The following is an 18,357-nucleotide window of genomic DNA, read 5'->3' on the forward strand; positions in this document are numbered from 1 at the left end:
TCACATTTGGTTTGTTCATGGAGCAAGTTTCCAAGGGTCATTACTCCTCCAGAATTTGTACATTATATTCACAGCCCAGTTCATACTCTTGCTGAGAGGGGAGCCAGCCAGTTTCCAGACTTTCTTCTCTTTTAGCAGCTTACGCTAAAGTCTGCTTCTCTTCCTCTGAGTGCCAGTCTAGAATTTTTTTTCCAAAAAATTGCTTAGTTTCAAAAATTTCAGTGTCATCTCCAATATGTTTAGTGCCAAATACAACTGAGTCACTCTGATTTTCCTTTCTCTTGGCATGTCCCTGTTACTTCAAATTTAATTGCTTCTTTCTATGTTGTAACTAAAAATTAGGATTCAAAATAGAAGATTTACGCCATAATAATTTAATTCCATAATTCATTTGGGGGAGGAGTTCTATGATATTTTGTAGTTAAACTTTTTATTGTGAGATAATTGTAGATTTACATGTAGTTGTAAGAAATACAGAGATTCTTTCTACCCTTTATCCAGTTTGCAAAATTATACTATAAGTGGAACTACAGTAAATTTCATAACCAAGATGTTGACCTTGATATAGTCAGGATAAAGAACAGTTTCATCACCACGTAGCTCCTTCATGTTGCCCTTTAGTAACACAGCCACTAGTCTCCTACCCACCCCCTCCATAATTCTTAGCAGCCACTAATCTAAACTGGTCTCCATTTTTATTATCTTGTCACTTCAGAATGTTGTATCAATGGAATCATACAGTATGTACCCTTTTGGGATTTTTTTCCCACTCAATTCTCTGGAAATTCATCCAGGTTGTATGTATCATAGTTTCTTCCTTTTTATTTTTGCTAAATAGTATTCTGTGATATAGGTGTATCACAGTTTGTTTAAAATTTTACCTATTGAAGCACATTTGGGTTATTTCCGGTTTTGGGTTATTACAAGTAAAGCTGCTGTAAACACTCATATACATATTTTTGTGTGATCACAAGTCTTCATTTCTCTGGGATAAATATCCAGGAATACATTTTCTGGGTCATACAGTATTTGCATGTTTAGTTTTTAAAGAAATTGCCAAATTGTCTTCCATAGTGGCTGGACTATTTTACATTGCCACCAGCAATGCATGAGTGATCCAGTTTCCCTGCATCCTGGCTGGCATTTGGTGTTATCATTATTTTTTATTTTAACCATTTTGATAGATATATAGTGAGATCTCATTATGGTTTTAATTTGCATTTCCCTAATGGCTAATGATGTTGAACATCTTTCTGTGTGCTTATTTGCTATCAGTATATTCTCCTCGGTGAAATGTCTCTTCCTGTCTTTTGCCCATTTTCTAATTGAAATGTTTGTTTTTTACAGATGAGTTTTGAGAGTTCTTCACATATTTTAGATACAAATTCTTTCTTGGATATGTGATTTGCAAACATTTTCTCTCATTCTGCAGCTTGTCTTTCTCTTGATCTTTTGGTTTTGGATATTATATATTGAATTCCTGCTATGAAAGATGATAGCTCCTTATCCTTCAGTCTCTATGACTTTCTTCTACCCCCAATCTTCCAATTTACTTACAATCACAATTTTAGTTAAATGAATATTCATTGTGTTACCATCATTTCAAACTTGCAGGACTCTTAGAATGACATTTTTTTTTCTCCCACTGTCACTTTAAATGCATGTACTTCTTTCTACCTCTGGATGAAAATGTGGGCAGCCCCCATGACTTTTCTGGTAACTCTTGGGTAACACAAGTTCTCCAGCCACTTCAGGGTATGAAACACAGGTTCCTGCAGTAGTCAAAATGTCAAGACCCATGCAACAGCCAAAACTACAATCTTGACTAAGAGTTGAGCTTCCCTTCTCCCTCAAGCTCTAGCTTGAGCCAGTCTTGGAGGAAGGAAGATTAGTGTCAGGGAGGGGGTCATGTTTGGCTTTTTTTCTCTCTCTCCATCTACCACTTCTGATCTTCAAGCTCCAGGGAGCATATTTCAAGCTCTCTAAGAGTTTTTTTTTTAAAAGCTATTCTCTCAATTTGATGTGAAATAGGAAGAACATATCATATCCCCCTCCTCCATGCTTTTTCTAAAAATTTCTCTGAAAATCCTTTATAATCTCCAACTCCTGAACCATTCATGCCAAAGATGTAGATTGGAGGTTAAGAGTCATAAAACTGGTTTCCCCCATTTCTTCTGGTTTTATTTGTTTGATTGCTTGCAAACCCTACATGGTGGTCTTCTGCACATCAATTATTTGTTGTTTATTTATTTTTTTTACAATCCTGGGGCCTCAGCCTAAACGTCCATTTTATTTTCCAATGTTATAAAAATAAAAATAATACTTACAGCTGTATCACATAGTGTTGTACTATCATTAAATTTCCATTCTGGTACAACTTCTTGTTGTCTTGACTACTATGGCTTTGTGGTTAAGTCTTGAAGTCATGTAGCATTAGCCCTCTGACTTTGTTCTTCTTTTTCTGCTATTCTAGTTCCTTTGGATTTCCATATGAATTTTAAAATCAGCTTTTCAATTTCTATAAAAAAAAAACCTGTTTGGATTTTGATTTTGATTGGGTTGAATCTTTAGATCAATTTGGGGGAGAATTGGCAGTTTAACAATATTGAGTCTTTTAAATACAGTATATTTTGTTATCCCTTTAATTAGGATATCAATTTGGAGAGAATTGGCAACTTATTTATATTGAGTCTTTCAATTTGAACACAGTCTATTTTATATTCCAGTGTTTGGCAGTTTACAGTATATAGGTCTTGCACATTTTTTTTGCCAATCTAATGAATATTTTATATTTTTGGTGTGAGTGTAAATGGTACTGGCTTTTAAATTTCTATTTCCAATACTTAATTGCTAATATAAAAATACAATTGAATTTTATATATTGATCTTGTTTGCTGTCATCTTGCTAAACTCACTTATTAGTTCTAGTAGCTTTTTAATAGATTCCATAGACATTTCTACACAGAAGATCATCCCATTTGCAAATAGACTTTTTTTTTTTTAATTATTAAAGAAGTTGTGAGTTTACCAAGCAACCATGCATAGAATACAGGATTCTGTACACACCCAACCACCAACCCCTTGCATTGGTGTGAAACGTTTGTTACAATTGATGATAGCACTGTCTAAATAATTTAATTTTTTTAACAGTAGTTACCCTTGTTACTATTGATGAAAGATTATTAAATTAGTTCTAGCATCCATTATTTATATTAGGTGTATTTTTCCCATTTACCACTCTATTATGACCACTTTGTCATACATTTGTTATAATCCACGAAAGAACATTCTTATGCTAGTACTATTAGCTATAGTCCATCATCTATAATACGGTTCACTGTGCTGTACAGTCCTATGTTTTATCTTTAATTTTTATTCTAGTAATGTATACAACCTAAAGTTTAATCACATTAACCAGTGCTATTGATTACACTCCCAATAGTGTGCTATCACCACCACCATCCATTTCCACACCTTTACCATCTACCTGAATAGAAATTCTGTACAGTTAAGCATCAACTTCCCATTCTCTAACCCCAATCTGTTGCTTGGTGACCTGTATTCTAAAGTCTTAACTGTATGAGCATGCTTATAATTAGTTCATAACAGTGAGATCTTACAATATTTGTCCTTTTGTGTCTGGTTTATTTCACTCAACATAATGTCCTCAAGATTCATCCATGTTGTTGCATGCATCAGGACTTCATTCCTTTTTGCAGCTGAATAATATTCCATCATATGTATATACCACATTTTTATCCATTCATGAATTGATGGACACTTGGGTTGCTTCCATTTTTTGGCAATTGTGAATATTTCCTCTGTGAACATCAGTGTGGAAATGTCTGTTCAAGTCCCTGCTTTCAGTTTTTCTATACTTAGCTTCTTGGGGAACTGCCAGACTGTCTACCACAGCAGCTGCACCATTTTACCTTTCCACCAGCAATGAATGAGTGTTTTTATTTCTCCATGCCCTCTTCAACACTTGTAGTTTTCTGTTTTTTTTAATAGTGGCCATTATATAGTAGGTGTGAAATGATATCTCATTTTGGTTTTGATTTGTCTTTCCATTATAGCTATTGATGTAGAGCATCTTTTCATGTGCTTTTTAGCCATTTGTATATCCTCTCTAGAGAAATGCCTAGTCAAGTCTTCTGCCCATTTTTAAATTGGGTTGTATGTCTTTATTGTTGAGTTGTAGGATTTCTTTGTATATTCTTGATGTTACACACTTATTGGATATGTGGTTTCCAAATATTTTCTCCCATTGAGTAGACTGTCTTTTCACTTTCTTGACAAAGTACTTTGATGCACAAAAGTTTTTAATTTTGAGGAGCTCCCATTGATCTATTTTTTCTCTCATTACTTGTGCTTTGGGTATAAAGTCTAAGAAAAAAACAGCTACAACAAGATCTTGAAGATGCTTCTCTACATTTTCCAGGAGTTTTATAGTCTTGGTTCTTATATTTAGGTCTTTGATCCATTTTTAGTTAGTTTTTGTATAAGGTATGAGGTAGGGGTCCTCTTTCATTCTTTAGCATCTGGATATACAGTTCTGCCAGCACCATTTGTTGAAGAGACTATTCTTGCCCAGTTGAGTGGACCTGGCAGCCTTGTCAAATATCATTTGGTCATAGATGTGAGGGTCTATTTCTGAACTCTCAGTTCGGTTCCATTGGTCAACACATGTATCCTTGTGCCAATACCATAGTGTTTTGACCACTGTAACTTTGTATTATGCTTTAATGTCAGGAAGTGTGAGTCCTTCAACTTTGTTCTTGTTTTTCAAGATGTGTTGGCTATTCTAGGCTCCTGTTATTGATTTCTAGCTTCATTCTATTATGGTCAGAGAAAGTGCTTTGTTTAATTTCAGTCTTTTAAATTTATTTTAACTGTTTTGTCACCCAACATGTGGTCTCTCCTGGAGAATGATCCATGAACACTTTAGAAGAATGTATATTCTGCTGTTTTGGGTTTCAGTGTTGTATATATATCTGTTAGGTCTAGTTCATTTATCATATTCAAGTTATCTGTTTCCTTATTGATCCTCTGTCTGGATGTTCTCTCCACTGATGAGAGTTGTGTATTGAAGTCTCCAGCTATTATGTAGATAGAACATCTATTTCTCCCTTCAGTTTTGCCAGAGTTGGCCTCATGTATTTTGGGGCACCCTGATTAGGTGCATAAATATTTATGATTGTTATATCTTCTGGATGGATTACCCTTTTGTTAATACATAGTGTCCTTCCTTGTCTCTTATAACAGTCTTGCATTTAAGTCTGTTTTTGGTTTGATATTAGTATAGCTATCCCAGCTCTTTTTTTTGGTTACTGTTTGCATGAAATGTCTTTTTCCAGTCTTTCACTTTCAACCTATTTGTGTCTTTGGGTCTAAGGTGAGTCTCTTGTAGACAGCATATAGTTGTATCATACTTTTTATACATTATGCCAATCTGTGTCTTTGGGGAGTTTATTCCATTAACATTCAATGTTATTACTGAAAGATAGTACTACTTCAACAACATTATTCTTTGGTTTTTAATATGTCATATTATATATTTTTTTGTCTTTCTTTTACCCTTTATTTCCTCTTAGTGGTAATCTTCATTTCTACACCCTACTCCAAACCTCTCTCTACTGTTTTTTCCCTTCAGCCTTCAGAACTCCCTTTAGTATTCCTTCATGGCAGGTCACTGGTTGACGAACTCTCTCAGTTTATCTGCGAATGTTTTAAACTGTCCCTCATTTTAGAAGGACAGTTTTGCTGGAAAAAGAAGTCTTGGCTGGCAGTTTTTCTCTCAGTATCTTAAATATATCATACCACCGCCTTCATACCTTCAGACCTCCATGGTTTCTGATGAGAAGTCTGCATTTAGTCTTAATGTGGTTCCCTTGTATGTGATGGATCACCTTTCTCTTGCTGCTTTTAGGATTCTCTCTTTATCTTGGGTATTAGACATTTTGATTAGTATGTCTCTTAGAATAGATCTATTAAGATTTATTCTGTTTGGAGTACATAATGCTTCTTGTACATGTATATTTATATCTTTCAAACGAGTTGGGAAACTTTTGGCCATTATTTCCTCAATTATTCTTCTGTCCCTTTTTCTTTCTCTTCTCCTGATCACATATACTCATCACATAGGTGTTTGTGTACTTCATTCTGTAGCTCAAATCCCTGAGATCCTGTTCAATTTTTCCCATTCTTTTCTTTATCTCTTCTTCTGTTTGATTTTGATTGTCCTGTCTTCTAGTTCACTGATTCTTTCTTCTGCCTGTTCAAATCTGCTGTCGTATGCCTTTAGTGTATTTTTAATCTCTAATATTGTGCATTTGAGCCTCCTAATTTCTGTTATGTTTCTTTTTATACTTTCAAATTCTTTTTTTATGTTCATACATTGTCTTTGTAATATCCTTTATCTCTTTATGCATATTTTCCTTCTCCTTGAGTTGATTTAGGAGATTTGTTTGAACTTCTTTGATTAATGGTTGCAAATTTCTTTGATTAGTTGTTCCAAATTCTGTGTCTCCTCTGAAGTTTTAATTTTGTTCCCTTGATGAAGCCATATCTTAAAATGGCTTGTAATTTTTTGTTGATATCTGGGTACCTGATTATCTTGATGAGTTAACTCTGAAGGGCAATTTCTCCCTTTTGTCTAGGGTTTTATTGTTGATTGGCTTTGTGTTAGGGGCTTTTCTTTAATGGTTGGTCCAATTCTGGACCTTTAGAGTAGCCTATGTTTAACTGTTCATATTTCCTCATTTCTTCTTCATCTCATTGTTTCCTTGGATATGCAGTACATTTTTTAAAGAGTGCACTTGTTGTGCAATTGTTTCACTCCAAGAGAAAGCTTCCTTTCCCCTGTTCCTTCTCCAGGAATATTGATCCATTCCATTTGTTTTTGTGCAGAGTTTCCTACGCAGCTCCTGTGATTTGTTTACATTCTCTCCCTCACTCAGTGCTCCTATTTTCCTTACACTGTTCAGTTCTAGGACCCTGAGCCTTATAGCAGTTCAGTTTAAATTCCTCCAGCGTTCTAAGCCAGTGGGATTTGCCCTTTTATTTCCCCATTAGGGAATGTCTTACATCACAAAATGTTGATGATTTTTCCCAATTTTTTTTTATTTTTTTTGCGCTTTTATAAGTAACTAGATTCTTTCTTATCACTTTTATAAGTAATTAGATTCTTTCTTATCCCTCTGACAACATTAATCACGCTTGTTTTTTTTAAAAGAGTCTCCATCTGGTGGCTATATAAATTTTCATCTCCTGTGTGTTTGTTGAGATCTAGTCTCTATTTTATGAAGTTGTTTCTTGCCAGACATTGGTGATCCTTGGCTCTGTTTGAAACTTTTTACTTGACATTCCTTGATAGCCCACCTATAGTTTTATGTGTATTACCATGCCTACTGCCTTCTGTGGTTGTGGGGGAATATGGATGCTTCTCTGAGTAGAGTGCACTGATGTCTAGTTTTCTGGGTGTTTTTCCATGGCACTGCCATGAATTTCTATTCCAGGTTCCCTCTCTCAGTACTACTTTCTGGAGGCAGGTGCCTGGGCTCCCAGGTAATTGGAAATGGGCGAGGGTTCTAGCTGCTCTTTGCCCAATTCCAGCCAGGTATCCGGCTTCCAGTATCCACTCACTCCAACCTTTGAGCCCCATCCAAACCACTTTTTAAAGTATCCCTCTTCGACATTCATTTTTGGGCTTGGTTTCCTCCTTTTCTGCCTTCTTTCTTCCATATATTTTTCCTCATTTCTGGTCCACCAGCAGTATTTGTTCTTCTTTTTCAACATTATTTGGAACTTTAAAAAAATACCTATTTTATAGCTGTTAGTGATTCAATACATGCAAGGAAGGCTGTAGTTGTATACTCCATAGTAATTCAAGCTTCTCTTGCCTTTCAACATCCTGTGTCCCACTGGGTTCATCCTTCTGGTGTTACCCACAATGGTTTTAGGTGGTAAATGAATTACATTATAATAAAGTTATTCTTTTTTCAATTCTTTTTTAGTCATTCATATTTATAATAGAATATTTTTAATGTCCAATTTTAACAGAGAAAATATGCCTCAGGTTAAAAGCCTTTTGTAGGCAAGAGTATCTAACTTGAATTTAATAAAACTGTCTATTGTCCATTGCAGTTATGTTCATGGTTACATTTTCTTTATAGCATGTGGTACTAGTTTTCAATTTATATTGTTGATGTAACATTTCATTTAAAGTTATCTGAATAAAATTGAGTTCATTAAATTATTATTAAGAGTAGATTCAGTAAAGTTCTCTAAAGACTTCTTTTGTATTATATTAGGGTAACACTAGCTTATTAAAAAAAAGTGCAATGCTCACCAAAATAGGATTTTATTTCTCATTCATGCAGCAGTCCAGGGAGAGTACTGTCCTCCATGGGGTCACTCAAGGGCCTAGGCTGATGGCAGCTCTGCTGTCTTCATCAGGTGGTTTCCAAGATGGTCCTCTTTATTGCCACTCCAGTTGGCAGGAAGGGGAGAAAGAACAAAAGTTCGAGTTCAATATTTCCTCTTAAGCCAGTGATGCAGAAATGACACACACATACACATTCCAGGGATGAGAACTTACATGGTCACACATAGTGGGAAGGCAAGTTAGGAAGGCATTCTTTAGCTGGGCAGCCACAACCCAGTTATGATGGGAAATACATAGCAGGCTCTGGTCCATAACAATGATGGAATTATGCTGGACTGGAATTGCAAGGAACCAGAATGCTGACAGTGAGAAAAGTGCCTTGATTAGCTTCTGCTTCTGCTCTCAAGGGGGCGGGGGTGGAACTCACTTGTCCTTTTTCCTCTGGGACCCCATATTTGTCCTCTCAGACATCTTTGATATTTTACAAGGCCACATCTGAAGTGGATGGACTTTGGAAAGTTCCCTCTATGGTTTTTTTCAGGTTTTACAGGTGATTACTGCTGCTTAAGGACCTAAAGGATACTTTAAGTTTCAGTAGATGCAGATATTTTCAGGTTAGGTTCTACTTTCTTTCATAATTAAATTCCTTAAAAAACATAAGGAGCTTCTGGTCTGTATGCTCCCAGTAATTACCATGAGCCAGGAATAACATTCAAGGTTCTTTTCTAGATACAGCTTTTAAGAGTGCTTCATACTTTTACTTCCTTATACAACCTATCCTTACCCTCTCTTAATTTATGGAGGCTACCTTGAGGCCATCTGAAACAGCAGACTTCAGTTGGAAGGCAATATTCTTTATTTAGCCTTTGCTGCAGAGCTACATTTCTTTATTAGGCTTAGGAAGACCTCTGAGAAAGATATGGAACAACTATCTGGTTATCTACTGTATCTGGGACCCGATCACTGATGTTTCTCTCATTCCTTGTATCTTTGCTTACAAACTGGCCAATTCTTGCCTGAGTGTATCTCTTTCTTATAATAACTTGCCAGAAGAACCTAACATACACTAACATTCTGGCTTTATCCAGCATCTTTCTTTAGAGCTATTGGCATGCTGTCTACTTTCACGCTATCATAAACACATGTTTTACCAAGACAAAACAAGGGTCACCAGCTTTCAAGTCTGGTTTGTCTTTGTCCTCTTCTTCACTGCCTGACTGCTACATCAGTGCTACTAATTTTAGATTTTTATTATATCAGTACCCTACTCCTGGTACTAGTTTCTGTGTTATGTTAGTGTAACAGTAGCTACTGTTCCAGAGAGACTTAAGAAGGCAATGGTTCAAACAAGATAGAAATTAAGAATGGAAATCCAGGGCCAGAGATTTCCTCTTAAGGAAGTGAGACAGAAGTGGCTCGTCTAGCTTCTTCTCACATTCTACTGGGATGTGCATAGTCACAGGACCACATCTAGCTGAGATGTTGGCATGGAGTGAGCTGGATAGCCATATCCAAGCTACAATTATATTATGGTGGAAGAAGAAAAGAATGGATTTTGTGGCTGGCTTATAGTCTCTACCATGTACATTTACCACAGATTTGTTGTGAAGAAAAGGTCTGTTCTGTTACTTATTGCCATGTAATTAATTTCTGTGAGAATGTGGTATCAGGTAGATTCTCTCATTGCTGGTAATATCCAGTAATATCCTATTACATTAGAATAATCCAAGGATCAGCAACATTTTTTCTGTAGAAGGCCAGACAGGAAATATTTTAGGCTTTGGGGGTCATATGATCTCAGTGCAACAACTCAATTCTGTTGTACAGCACAAAAGCAGACATACAATATGTAAACAAAAGGACTTGGCTGTGTTACAATAAAAACTTTATTTGGCCCACAGGCCATAGTTTGCCCACTCCTAGGATAACCCATTGGGAAAGCAACTTAACAGGATATATGAAAATTAATAAAAATGCTTGTTTATACACTTTCAGTGGCTTCACTACTGGAATTGTATCTGAAAGAAATAATTTAACAAAAGCATACTCCTAGTCTGTGATAGCACAATATAAATAAAATGTTATATGTGGGAACAACCTTATACTTATATATTTGTTGGTAATAGGATAATGGCTAAGTAAATTATGGTATATCAAATAGGATATTTTGCAGCTATTCAAAATTATCAATTATTAATATGGGATTATTTTGAAACATAAAAATGTTTATGATATAGTAAGTGAAAGAGAAAGACACAAAGTTATAATTACCTATGATTGCAATTTTGTAAATCTATATCCGCATGCAGACCAGGCTAAATGGTAGGATTATGGACAATGTTTTTTTTCCAAGATATTCTTTAAATTCTATTTTCAACAAGAATATTTGAATAAGCAAAAAAAAATGTATTTAATAATGGGAAGAGAAAGAATACTTCCTTCTTTAAAGTAATTAAATTCTCTCGGGAAGCCGCATGCCAAAGGCGAGTGTCCAGCACAGTGACTGCATGCACGCCTGCCTCCTCTTTGGGCGAGGGTGACCCTACATCCCAGTTTGCTTGGGACAGTCCCAGCGTATGTCTGTTTCCCCAGTGTAACTGTTAATAGTACCGCCTTTTACTCTGAAAAGTTCCCTGGTATGGGTAATAAATTATATTGTTTCCTTATTTTTTATGGCCGTCATCCTGTTTCTGATCTGAAAAATCTATACTCTGAATATGTATTTTATCGTAAACCACACAGAATTGTCTTTTTATAAAGAAGCTGGATATAAACAAATTAAAAACTTTGAAAGTGAGTCTGACTCCCCACCCCCACCCCCCTTCCTCATGTATATTATCTATGAATGAAGCAAAACCACTGGGATCCAGGACACCAGGGCTCGGTTCCTGTCCCATGGTCCCTGCCCTTCCAGCCCTCTCCCAAACAGGAGAGGAGTTCTTAGAGTCAGGGTCTCTGGTCAAGCTCACAGACACCATTCTTGCATTTGCAACAAGAGAGAAATCAGCTTTCCTAGGATAAAGGTGTCTCCACCTACCAACAGGGATACTAAATTTGACCTCGCAGTCTGGCAATATGGAGAGTGCTGAACTCTGTAAGAATGAAAAGGTATTTTAATTAAAATATCACCTGAAAGCACAAGAACCTAACATTTGAGTGCCTGCAATGTGCTAGGAGTTATTATTTGATGTTTTATATATTTAACTCATTTCATCATCAACAATATTGCAAGGAAGTCATAATAAAACATGCAACAGTGTAAAAATAATAGTATAATAATAATAATAGTTATACTTGAGTACTTACTATGGGTCAGATATTGTAGCAAATATTTTATATATATTTCTAATATTATATTATCCTCATTTTACAGATGAATAAATAGAAGCTCAGTGAGGTTAAGTGAGATTTTCTCAAACTTGCAGAGCCAGAAAGTAGTAGAGCTGGGATAGAACCCATGGGGGTGTAACCACCCTATTTGACTTCTACTGACCCCCCTTCCCTTCATTTTATTTCATTAATAAGGAATACTGGGGAATGTTATACAGTGTTCAAGTGCATAGGGAATGGTTTATTTCCAAGATTCTTGATCACATGGAATCTAATGTTTAAATGAACATGTGGTCACAGAGGGAGTCTGTGCCTCTAAGTCGGAAGAAGGAAACACTGATAGGAGAGTGCATTCTTTGCCTTCTTCATCCAGACCAGCATGCCATGTCAATGCTTTTGTCCCCCCCTTCTTGGTGAGTAGCTCACTCCCTGAGAAGACTAAGACCTTAGAAGGATGATGTTCAGCCAGAGATCACAGATGTGCAAAAGTTGGTGTTTAAGGAGGCCCAGGATCTCCACTGCGGCAAACTGTAATATGTGCCATGGACTTCTGCTGTGTCTCCCACAGGCTGCCTCTTCTGAGCTTTCCCTGGCAGTAGCTTTAGTTCTCTGCTCACACAGCCAGCATCGGACTTCCTTGCTTTGTGGGTAGAATTTGCAAATGTTAAGGGGCCCTGCACTGCTTGTTTCTAAGTCACAGTTTCAAAAGAAAATGGCATTTTATAGCCTGCATTAATGGGAAGTTACTTTCCATTAGGATTCTGAATGATTTGCACATAATGTTTATAAAGTGAAGGAAAAATGTCAAGCATTTCACTAACAATTTAAAGCAAAGCTCACAAGACTCTGCCAGGAACGAATTCCAAGAACATTTTCCTCATCATTTCTTCTTTCTAAAGGGAAAAAAAGAAGAGTAAAAGTCAATTAGGCAGAATCCATCGTTAGACTGAGATGGAATCTTTGATAAAATCATTGCTAGGTAGTTAAGAGAATGAACACAGGGAACCAAAAATTAGAGGGTGGGGGGAGTGGGGTGGGGATTCACATCTTGAAATGATGGATTACAGACAAAAGTCCAATTTCAGGCCTTGGCTAGGAGAAGCAACTGCCTGTCCAAGCCTGTGAGTATGGGGTCACGCTGCTTCATCAGCATACACTGCCCCTCTGTCCCAAAAGGGTAAAGGAGGCCAAGAAAAGTCCTTGAACTGAAACCGTGCAAGTACCTGGGTACTGCCCAGAAAACCTTTGATTTTGAAGAAAATAATGTAGGAAGCAGTGACCTATGCTCAAGTATCGTCCCCACCCCTGTGTAGTTTTTATCGGGTCCCACATTGTCACTTACTAAATAATAAATTTAAAGACCAGAGACCAAAGAATGTTTTACATTTTTTATCCACTCATTTATTATAAAGTTTTTTTTCCACTGAAATTCTTGAAGAAAGTTCCACTCTGTACAATTATACCTAGGGGTTAGTTAGTATACTCCAAAGTGAGATTGACTTTAAAATGTAGAAGGCTGAGATTAGTTAACAAACGTGGGTTCCACATGTGTCCTACAGGCATTGTAGAGTGAGGCAAAATAAATCTCTCAAATGGTTTATATTAAGACATTCTAACTCTCTTTAGGTATAAGAGAGACTTTTAGAGATTTCTTGATACTTTGAAATAATTTATACAGCCAAAGGCATTCCCTCATTGGAACAAAATCTCTAGGATTACATTGGAAAATAAACATCTATTCAAAAGTAAAGTGTGAAGTTTGAAAATCAAGGAAGATAGGTACTTTGCAAATAGAAATACATGTATTTTTTACCTACATTTCCAGAGAGGAAATTAAAATTTCAAAGAGCAGTGACAAAGGTGATTGCTCACTCAGCAGGTTATTTATTTCTCACTTTTCTCTTCCTTTCTCCCCCCTCTTTTCTTTGGTCCCCCTTTCCTCCACCCTCAGCTCTCCCTGCACATCCATTTCTGTGCATTATCATTATTGGTCAATGGCAGAGTTATTGACAGGAGAGAAATGAACAAGGAAAGAGGAGTCTCAGGTTGTAGTTCAGGCACTTAATAGCTGTGTGACTGGGTCAGTTTCTTAACATCTCTGGACTGATTTGACCTTGCCCCTAAATGAAGTGATTGGATTTGGTACTTTCCAGGGTTCTTTCTAACTCTAAATACTATGGCTGCAATATTTATCTTTAATGAATTATTTAGCATTCTTAAAAATCCAAAAAGTAGGAAGGTTGAACATTTGATATTTTCTGTATTTTTAAAATTATAATTTGAACTGTAATCATTGTTGATCCATAGCCATTGATGTGGGAAAGGGGGAAGAGTGTCTTCTCTTTTTTCAAATCTGAAGGAAGCTTTGGAGGGACAGCTTTTCTCACTGCAGGGAATACTTCTGACTTAGCTGTGGGAATTTTAAGGCTGTTTGGCTTAAATGGCTATATGACCATAGTATCTCAATTACTGCATATTTTAAGATTGTAATATATATTAGATCTTTAAACTAAAATTTAAATACCATTTAAATATTAGTACATAGGCATATGTTAAAAAATATATTGTTGCAGACAGGGCATCTGCGTAGCACAATTCCGGAAGACTCTATGCTTGAATGATGCCTCCTGGAATTGTCCAGTGGTGGCCCCACTTATAAACTCTAATGTCACATTGTGGGAATGAGAGACATCGGGAAAGTGTAAGACAACAGTTCAAGCCCAGTGATAAATGACAGCTAATAGCAGACCTCCAAGTGAGGACTGGGACCTGGAGAGGTGAGTCTGCAGCCAACTAGACAACACTGTCCGGTCTGAAGGGGGAGGCCAAGAGCCAACAACAGCTGCGTGTTGCCTGCGAATGTGGGCCCTTCATAGCCAGCCAGCCTTTCCAACTTTTCAAGAGAACCTAGAAATCACATGTTTATGTGAAATCTCTTGATTTTTAAATATTGGCAGCTAATCCGCATTGTAAAAATCTAGGAGCAGGCCAAGCCAAACACCAGCTGCAAGCTGATCCCTATGCCATGGCCAGAAAGCCACCTCTGATTAAGGTTGTCATTTGTCTTCCCCTTTCCCTTAACTCAAAGTGGCAAAAACAACCCACAAACATTGGATCTGGTTGTATTAGGGGGTTCACCTCCCAGAAAGCTTTGATAAATAAATTGGCAACGGCTTCTGAATTATCTGTAAAAGTCAGCTCAATAGACAAATCAAGGTTTTGTAAGGTACAGGGTACAAACTTCATCACTTAAATCCATATATGTAATGCATATAAATTGTAGGTAATTGGTATTAAGGTTCAAAAAAATCATGTGATTGTTTTTATAGATTTTATAAAGATTGAATATAATATATAAGATATATTATTGAATATAATATATAATGCTTGAATTCCATTGACAAATAATTTTAATGTCACATTGCCTATGGAAAAACACAGGGCTGTTATTTCTAGAAAGATAGTTCGTAAACGTAGAGACTTTTACCAGACTACTTATGCTCAGTAGTTTACTTCTTAGCCATTATAGAGACAAAACTTAAAATTTATAGATAAGAAAATTAGGGCCCAGAGTTGGCCTAACCAAGGTCACACAGTTGGTTGCTATAAAAGCCAGAATTTTTGTCAATATGGTCTTACCAGTGGACAAAACTAGCATTTTAGAGATGTTGAACAAAATGGTTTTTGTAGTATTTATCAGAAGTACACACCAGTGCTATGCCTGGGTCAGCTAAAGGGAAAGCTAAAAGAATTTGGCTCCAAGAGCCTGAGATTTTAGATTGGGGGAAGGAAAATTGGAGCTTTTGATAGGTGCCGGAACCAGCTATGCTCTTTCTAATTCAAAGGAGATGGTATCTAATAGGTGGAGCATGGTTCCTGGCCCAAAATACATGTTTGAGAATGTGTCTGAATTGGAAATTAGCTTATAAGTTCCAAATCAGTTTTTTGCCCCATATTGTCAAGAGATGAACTCTCTAGATGGTTGGTGCAGTTAAAATCAAATCTCAGGGTGATTTTGGTTGTAGAATCAAAGTTGCCATGAGACTCAGGTTTCACATGCCCATTTGGGCTGTTGACTCCACCCATTCTCTCTTCTTCTGAACAGTCCTATTGGTAGCTTAGGAAACACCTTTGAAGCTCCCTACTTCAGAACCAGGAATTGAGCAGAAAATGACCCCACACAGTCAAAACAGGTGTTACCTGCCGGCCCCACTACGAAATGGGCTTTGGAGGCAGGAAGGCCCCAACCCTGGCTCTGTCATTTTATACCTCTGGACTCCAATTTCCTCATTGAAAGAACAGGAATTATCACCCCTACCGCACAGGATTATTCTAAGAATAAAATTAGATGATGCATGTGAGGTGCTGAGCTCCCTACTTGCCACACAGAGTAAGAGCCCAAAATATGGTGCCTGTTGATGTTACATAATCGATTGTCTGATTTCCCAGCCTACAGCAGACTGGAAGCGTCAGATTAGAAGGGCCTGAGGGACTGCTTCGGGAAGGCCCATGACAGCAGGAAAAAGTGACAGGTCGCAGCCTGGCTACAAGTAAGGAAAGAGAAAAGCTTTAAAAAGCAGGAACACAAACTCAAAAGGCACAGCAGTCTGGGGCATTTACTGAAAGGCCAAGAGCCCTTGCCAGGTCAGTAGCCTCCCAAACACTCCTTACTGTGCAACCCCCACAGGCCCTCACGTCCAGCACTAGTGTGGGTGACTTCTTTCTCTCTCTACCCCCTGCCCCATAAAACAGGTGTGGGTGTCCTACATAGTTTGCCTTTTTCATAAGGGGGGATGCTCTGACCAGATGCTTCCAGATAATGAAATCCCCAACATCAGGGCCAGCAGAGGAGAAGACAGCATAGTGAGCTCCTCTGGTCTGAAAAGAACCCAAGTTCAAGTGCAGCAATAGAGTGGTGAATTTTAGTGCTACAGAAAGGAGGATGCCCCCTGCCCTACTGGCCACTCATTTTACCACCACCTCCCTCAGTCAGGGTTAGAAATAGGACCCTGTGAACAGGCTCCCAGATCCTAGGATATGGCTGTGAGAGATAGTAAGAATGGGGGTGGTGGGGAGAGAGAGAGAGAGTGTGAGAGTGCATGAGCAAGCCTGAGAAGGCCTGGCTACAGAAATGCCAATCCTGTCCAATGCCTTCTCTACTCTAATCCACCACCTGGAGTAGACACCAGTTTTTTTTTTGTTTGTTGTTTTGTTTTGTTTTGTTTTTTAATTGAAGGCTTGATCTGCTAACCTTGAAGCAGGCCCTTAGACTGAGGAAAGCAGGACCATGAATCATTCCCCAAGCACAACTGGCAAGGCTAGATGGGCCCTGGGCAGACCTTCCTGAGGATTGTCATAGGATTTAGGGAGACAGTGCTTTCTGAGAGGACTCCATGGCCTGGGGGCTCTTGGGACATGCTGAGTTGAGGACCCAAAGGCTCTTTCCAAGCCAGACCAGATGGTGGAGATGGCCCAGCTGATGGCCCAGCCCCTTGACTAGGGTTGGCTCAGAAAGTGAGCCAAACAGACTCACAAGCAAATAGTTATTAGAGGGATATGTAACACAGTGGTAAGAGCCTGGACTCTGGCCAAGTGTCTGTACTGCCACTGAATTGCTTTGAACCACTGTTTGCCTCAGTTTCCCCACTTATAAACCTGGGGGAAATAATCATAGGGTTTCTCTGAGAATTATATCCATTAGTATATCTGAGGCACTTAGAATACTTTCCTGGCACATGGTAAACATTAAACACTGAGTGCTATTATTATTTAATCCCTGTAGCTGAGTAGGGTTGGGGAATTGTGGGACTGCTGTTACCAGAATAAAAAGCACTGGGCATTTCTGTATATGTGCTGTGCATTTCTGTATATGCAAGGAACCTTTCACAATAGGGACCTGGGCAAAAAAAAATGGTCATCTGAAGCAAGGGTGGAGGAAGGAGAAGAATTGCAAAGAATTTTCCTGCTGTTAAAATAATAGAGAACTCAACATTATTAGAAATAGGACCACATTATCACCAAGAGGTATGCAAAAATTATTTTAGGGAAAACATGGTTTCCCCACTCATTGTGTGTTGGTTATGCAGTCCTTCGTACCAGCCATCTTAAAACTCTTGAGGTAGGATCTCCTTTTTTCATCCCCTAATGGTGTGGAACAGAGCTTGAATAATAAATATTTAACAGGGACACTCCCTTTTCTCTGTTAAAATAATCTTTGTTTCAGTACTTTAACAAGGACGACTGTGTTTTTCCCACCTCTCCTCTCATGTTACATTAAGCCAGGTCTCAGGAGTGAGGGAAGATAAACACAGGCTGCTCGGCGAGGGCAGAAGGCTGCAGCTTCCTCTCTGGACGGCACAGGGTTGGGTTTTAGGGGCCTGCTGTCCGGCACACAGATTCACGTCAGCCAGTGAGGAGCTGGTGGTCACTGCTCCTCAGTAGTCTCAGGTGCCAGCCACTGAACACGAGAAAGCTTGGAGGTGTGGGTGGACTGGGGCAGCAGCTCCAAGACTGCAGTGCCAAAAGGAGTGGTTGTCAGGAAGCGAGTTGGCAGGAAGAGGGGGATGCTGATTTTTTTCTGAAGAAAGTATCTCATTAGAGGGGCCTGCTTCTGATATGGGAACCTTGACATTCAGACCCCT

General features: G+C 38.1%; 1 protein-coding gene across 4 annotated transcripts in view; it reads left to right on the forward strand.

Annotated features, from left to right (window-relative positions):
* SH3GL3 (SH3 domain containing GRB2 like 3, endophilin A3) overlaps positions 1-18,357 on the forward strand; it is a 185,606-nt gene that overhangs the window by 161,306 nt on the left and 5,943 nt on the right. The window contains exon 9 of one of the 4 annotated variants that reach the window (XM_037833186.1): positions 16,166-16,664. The exons of the other annotated variants lie outside the window; for them this stretch is intronic. Within the exon in view, the coding sequence (XP_037689114.1) occupies positions 16,166-16,194 (29 nt within the window). The 3' untranslated portion in view covers positions 16,195-16,664. Of the gene's footprint in view, positions 1-16,165; positions 16,665-18,357 lie in introns of those variants that run through there. 4 annotated transcript variants of the gene reach the window in all.

The sequence above is a fragment of the Choloepus didactylus genome, chromosome 4 (assembly GCF_015220235.1).
Source record: "Choloepus didactylus isolate mChoDid1 chromosome 4, mChoDid1.pri, whole genome shotgun sequence".
Classification (NCBI taxonomy): Eukaryota; Metazoa; Chordata; class Mammalia; order Pilosa; family Megalonychidae; genus Choloepus; species Choloepus didactylus.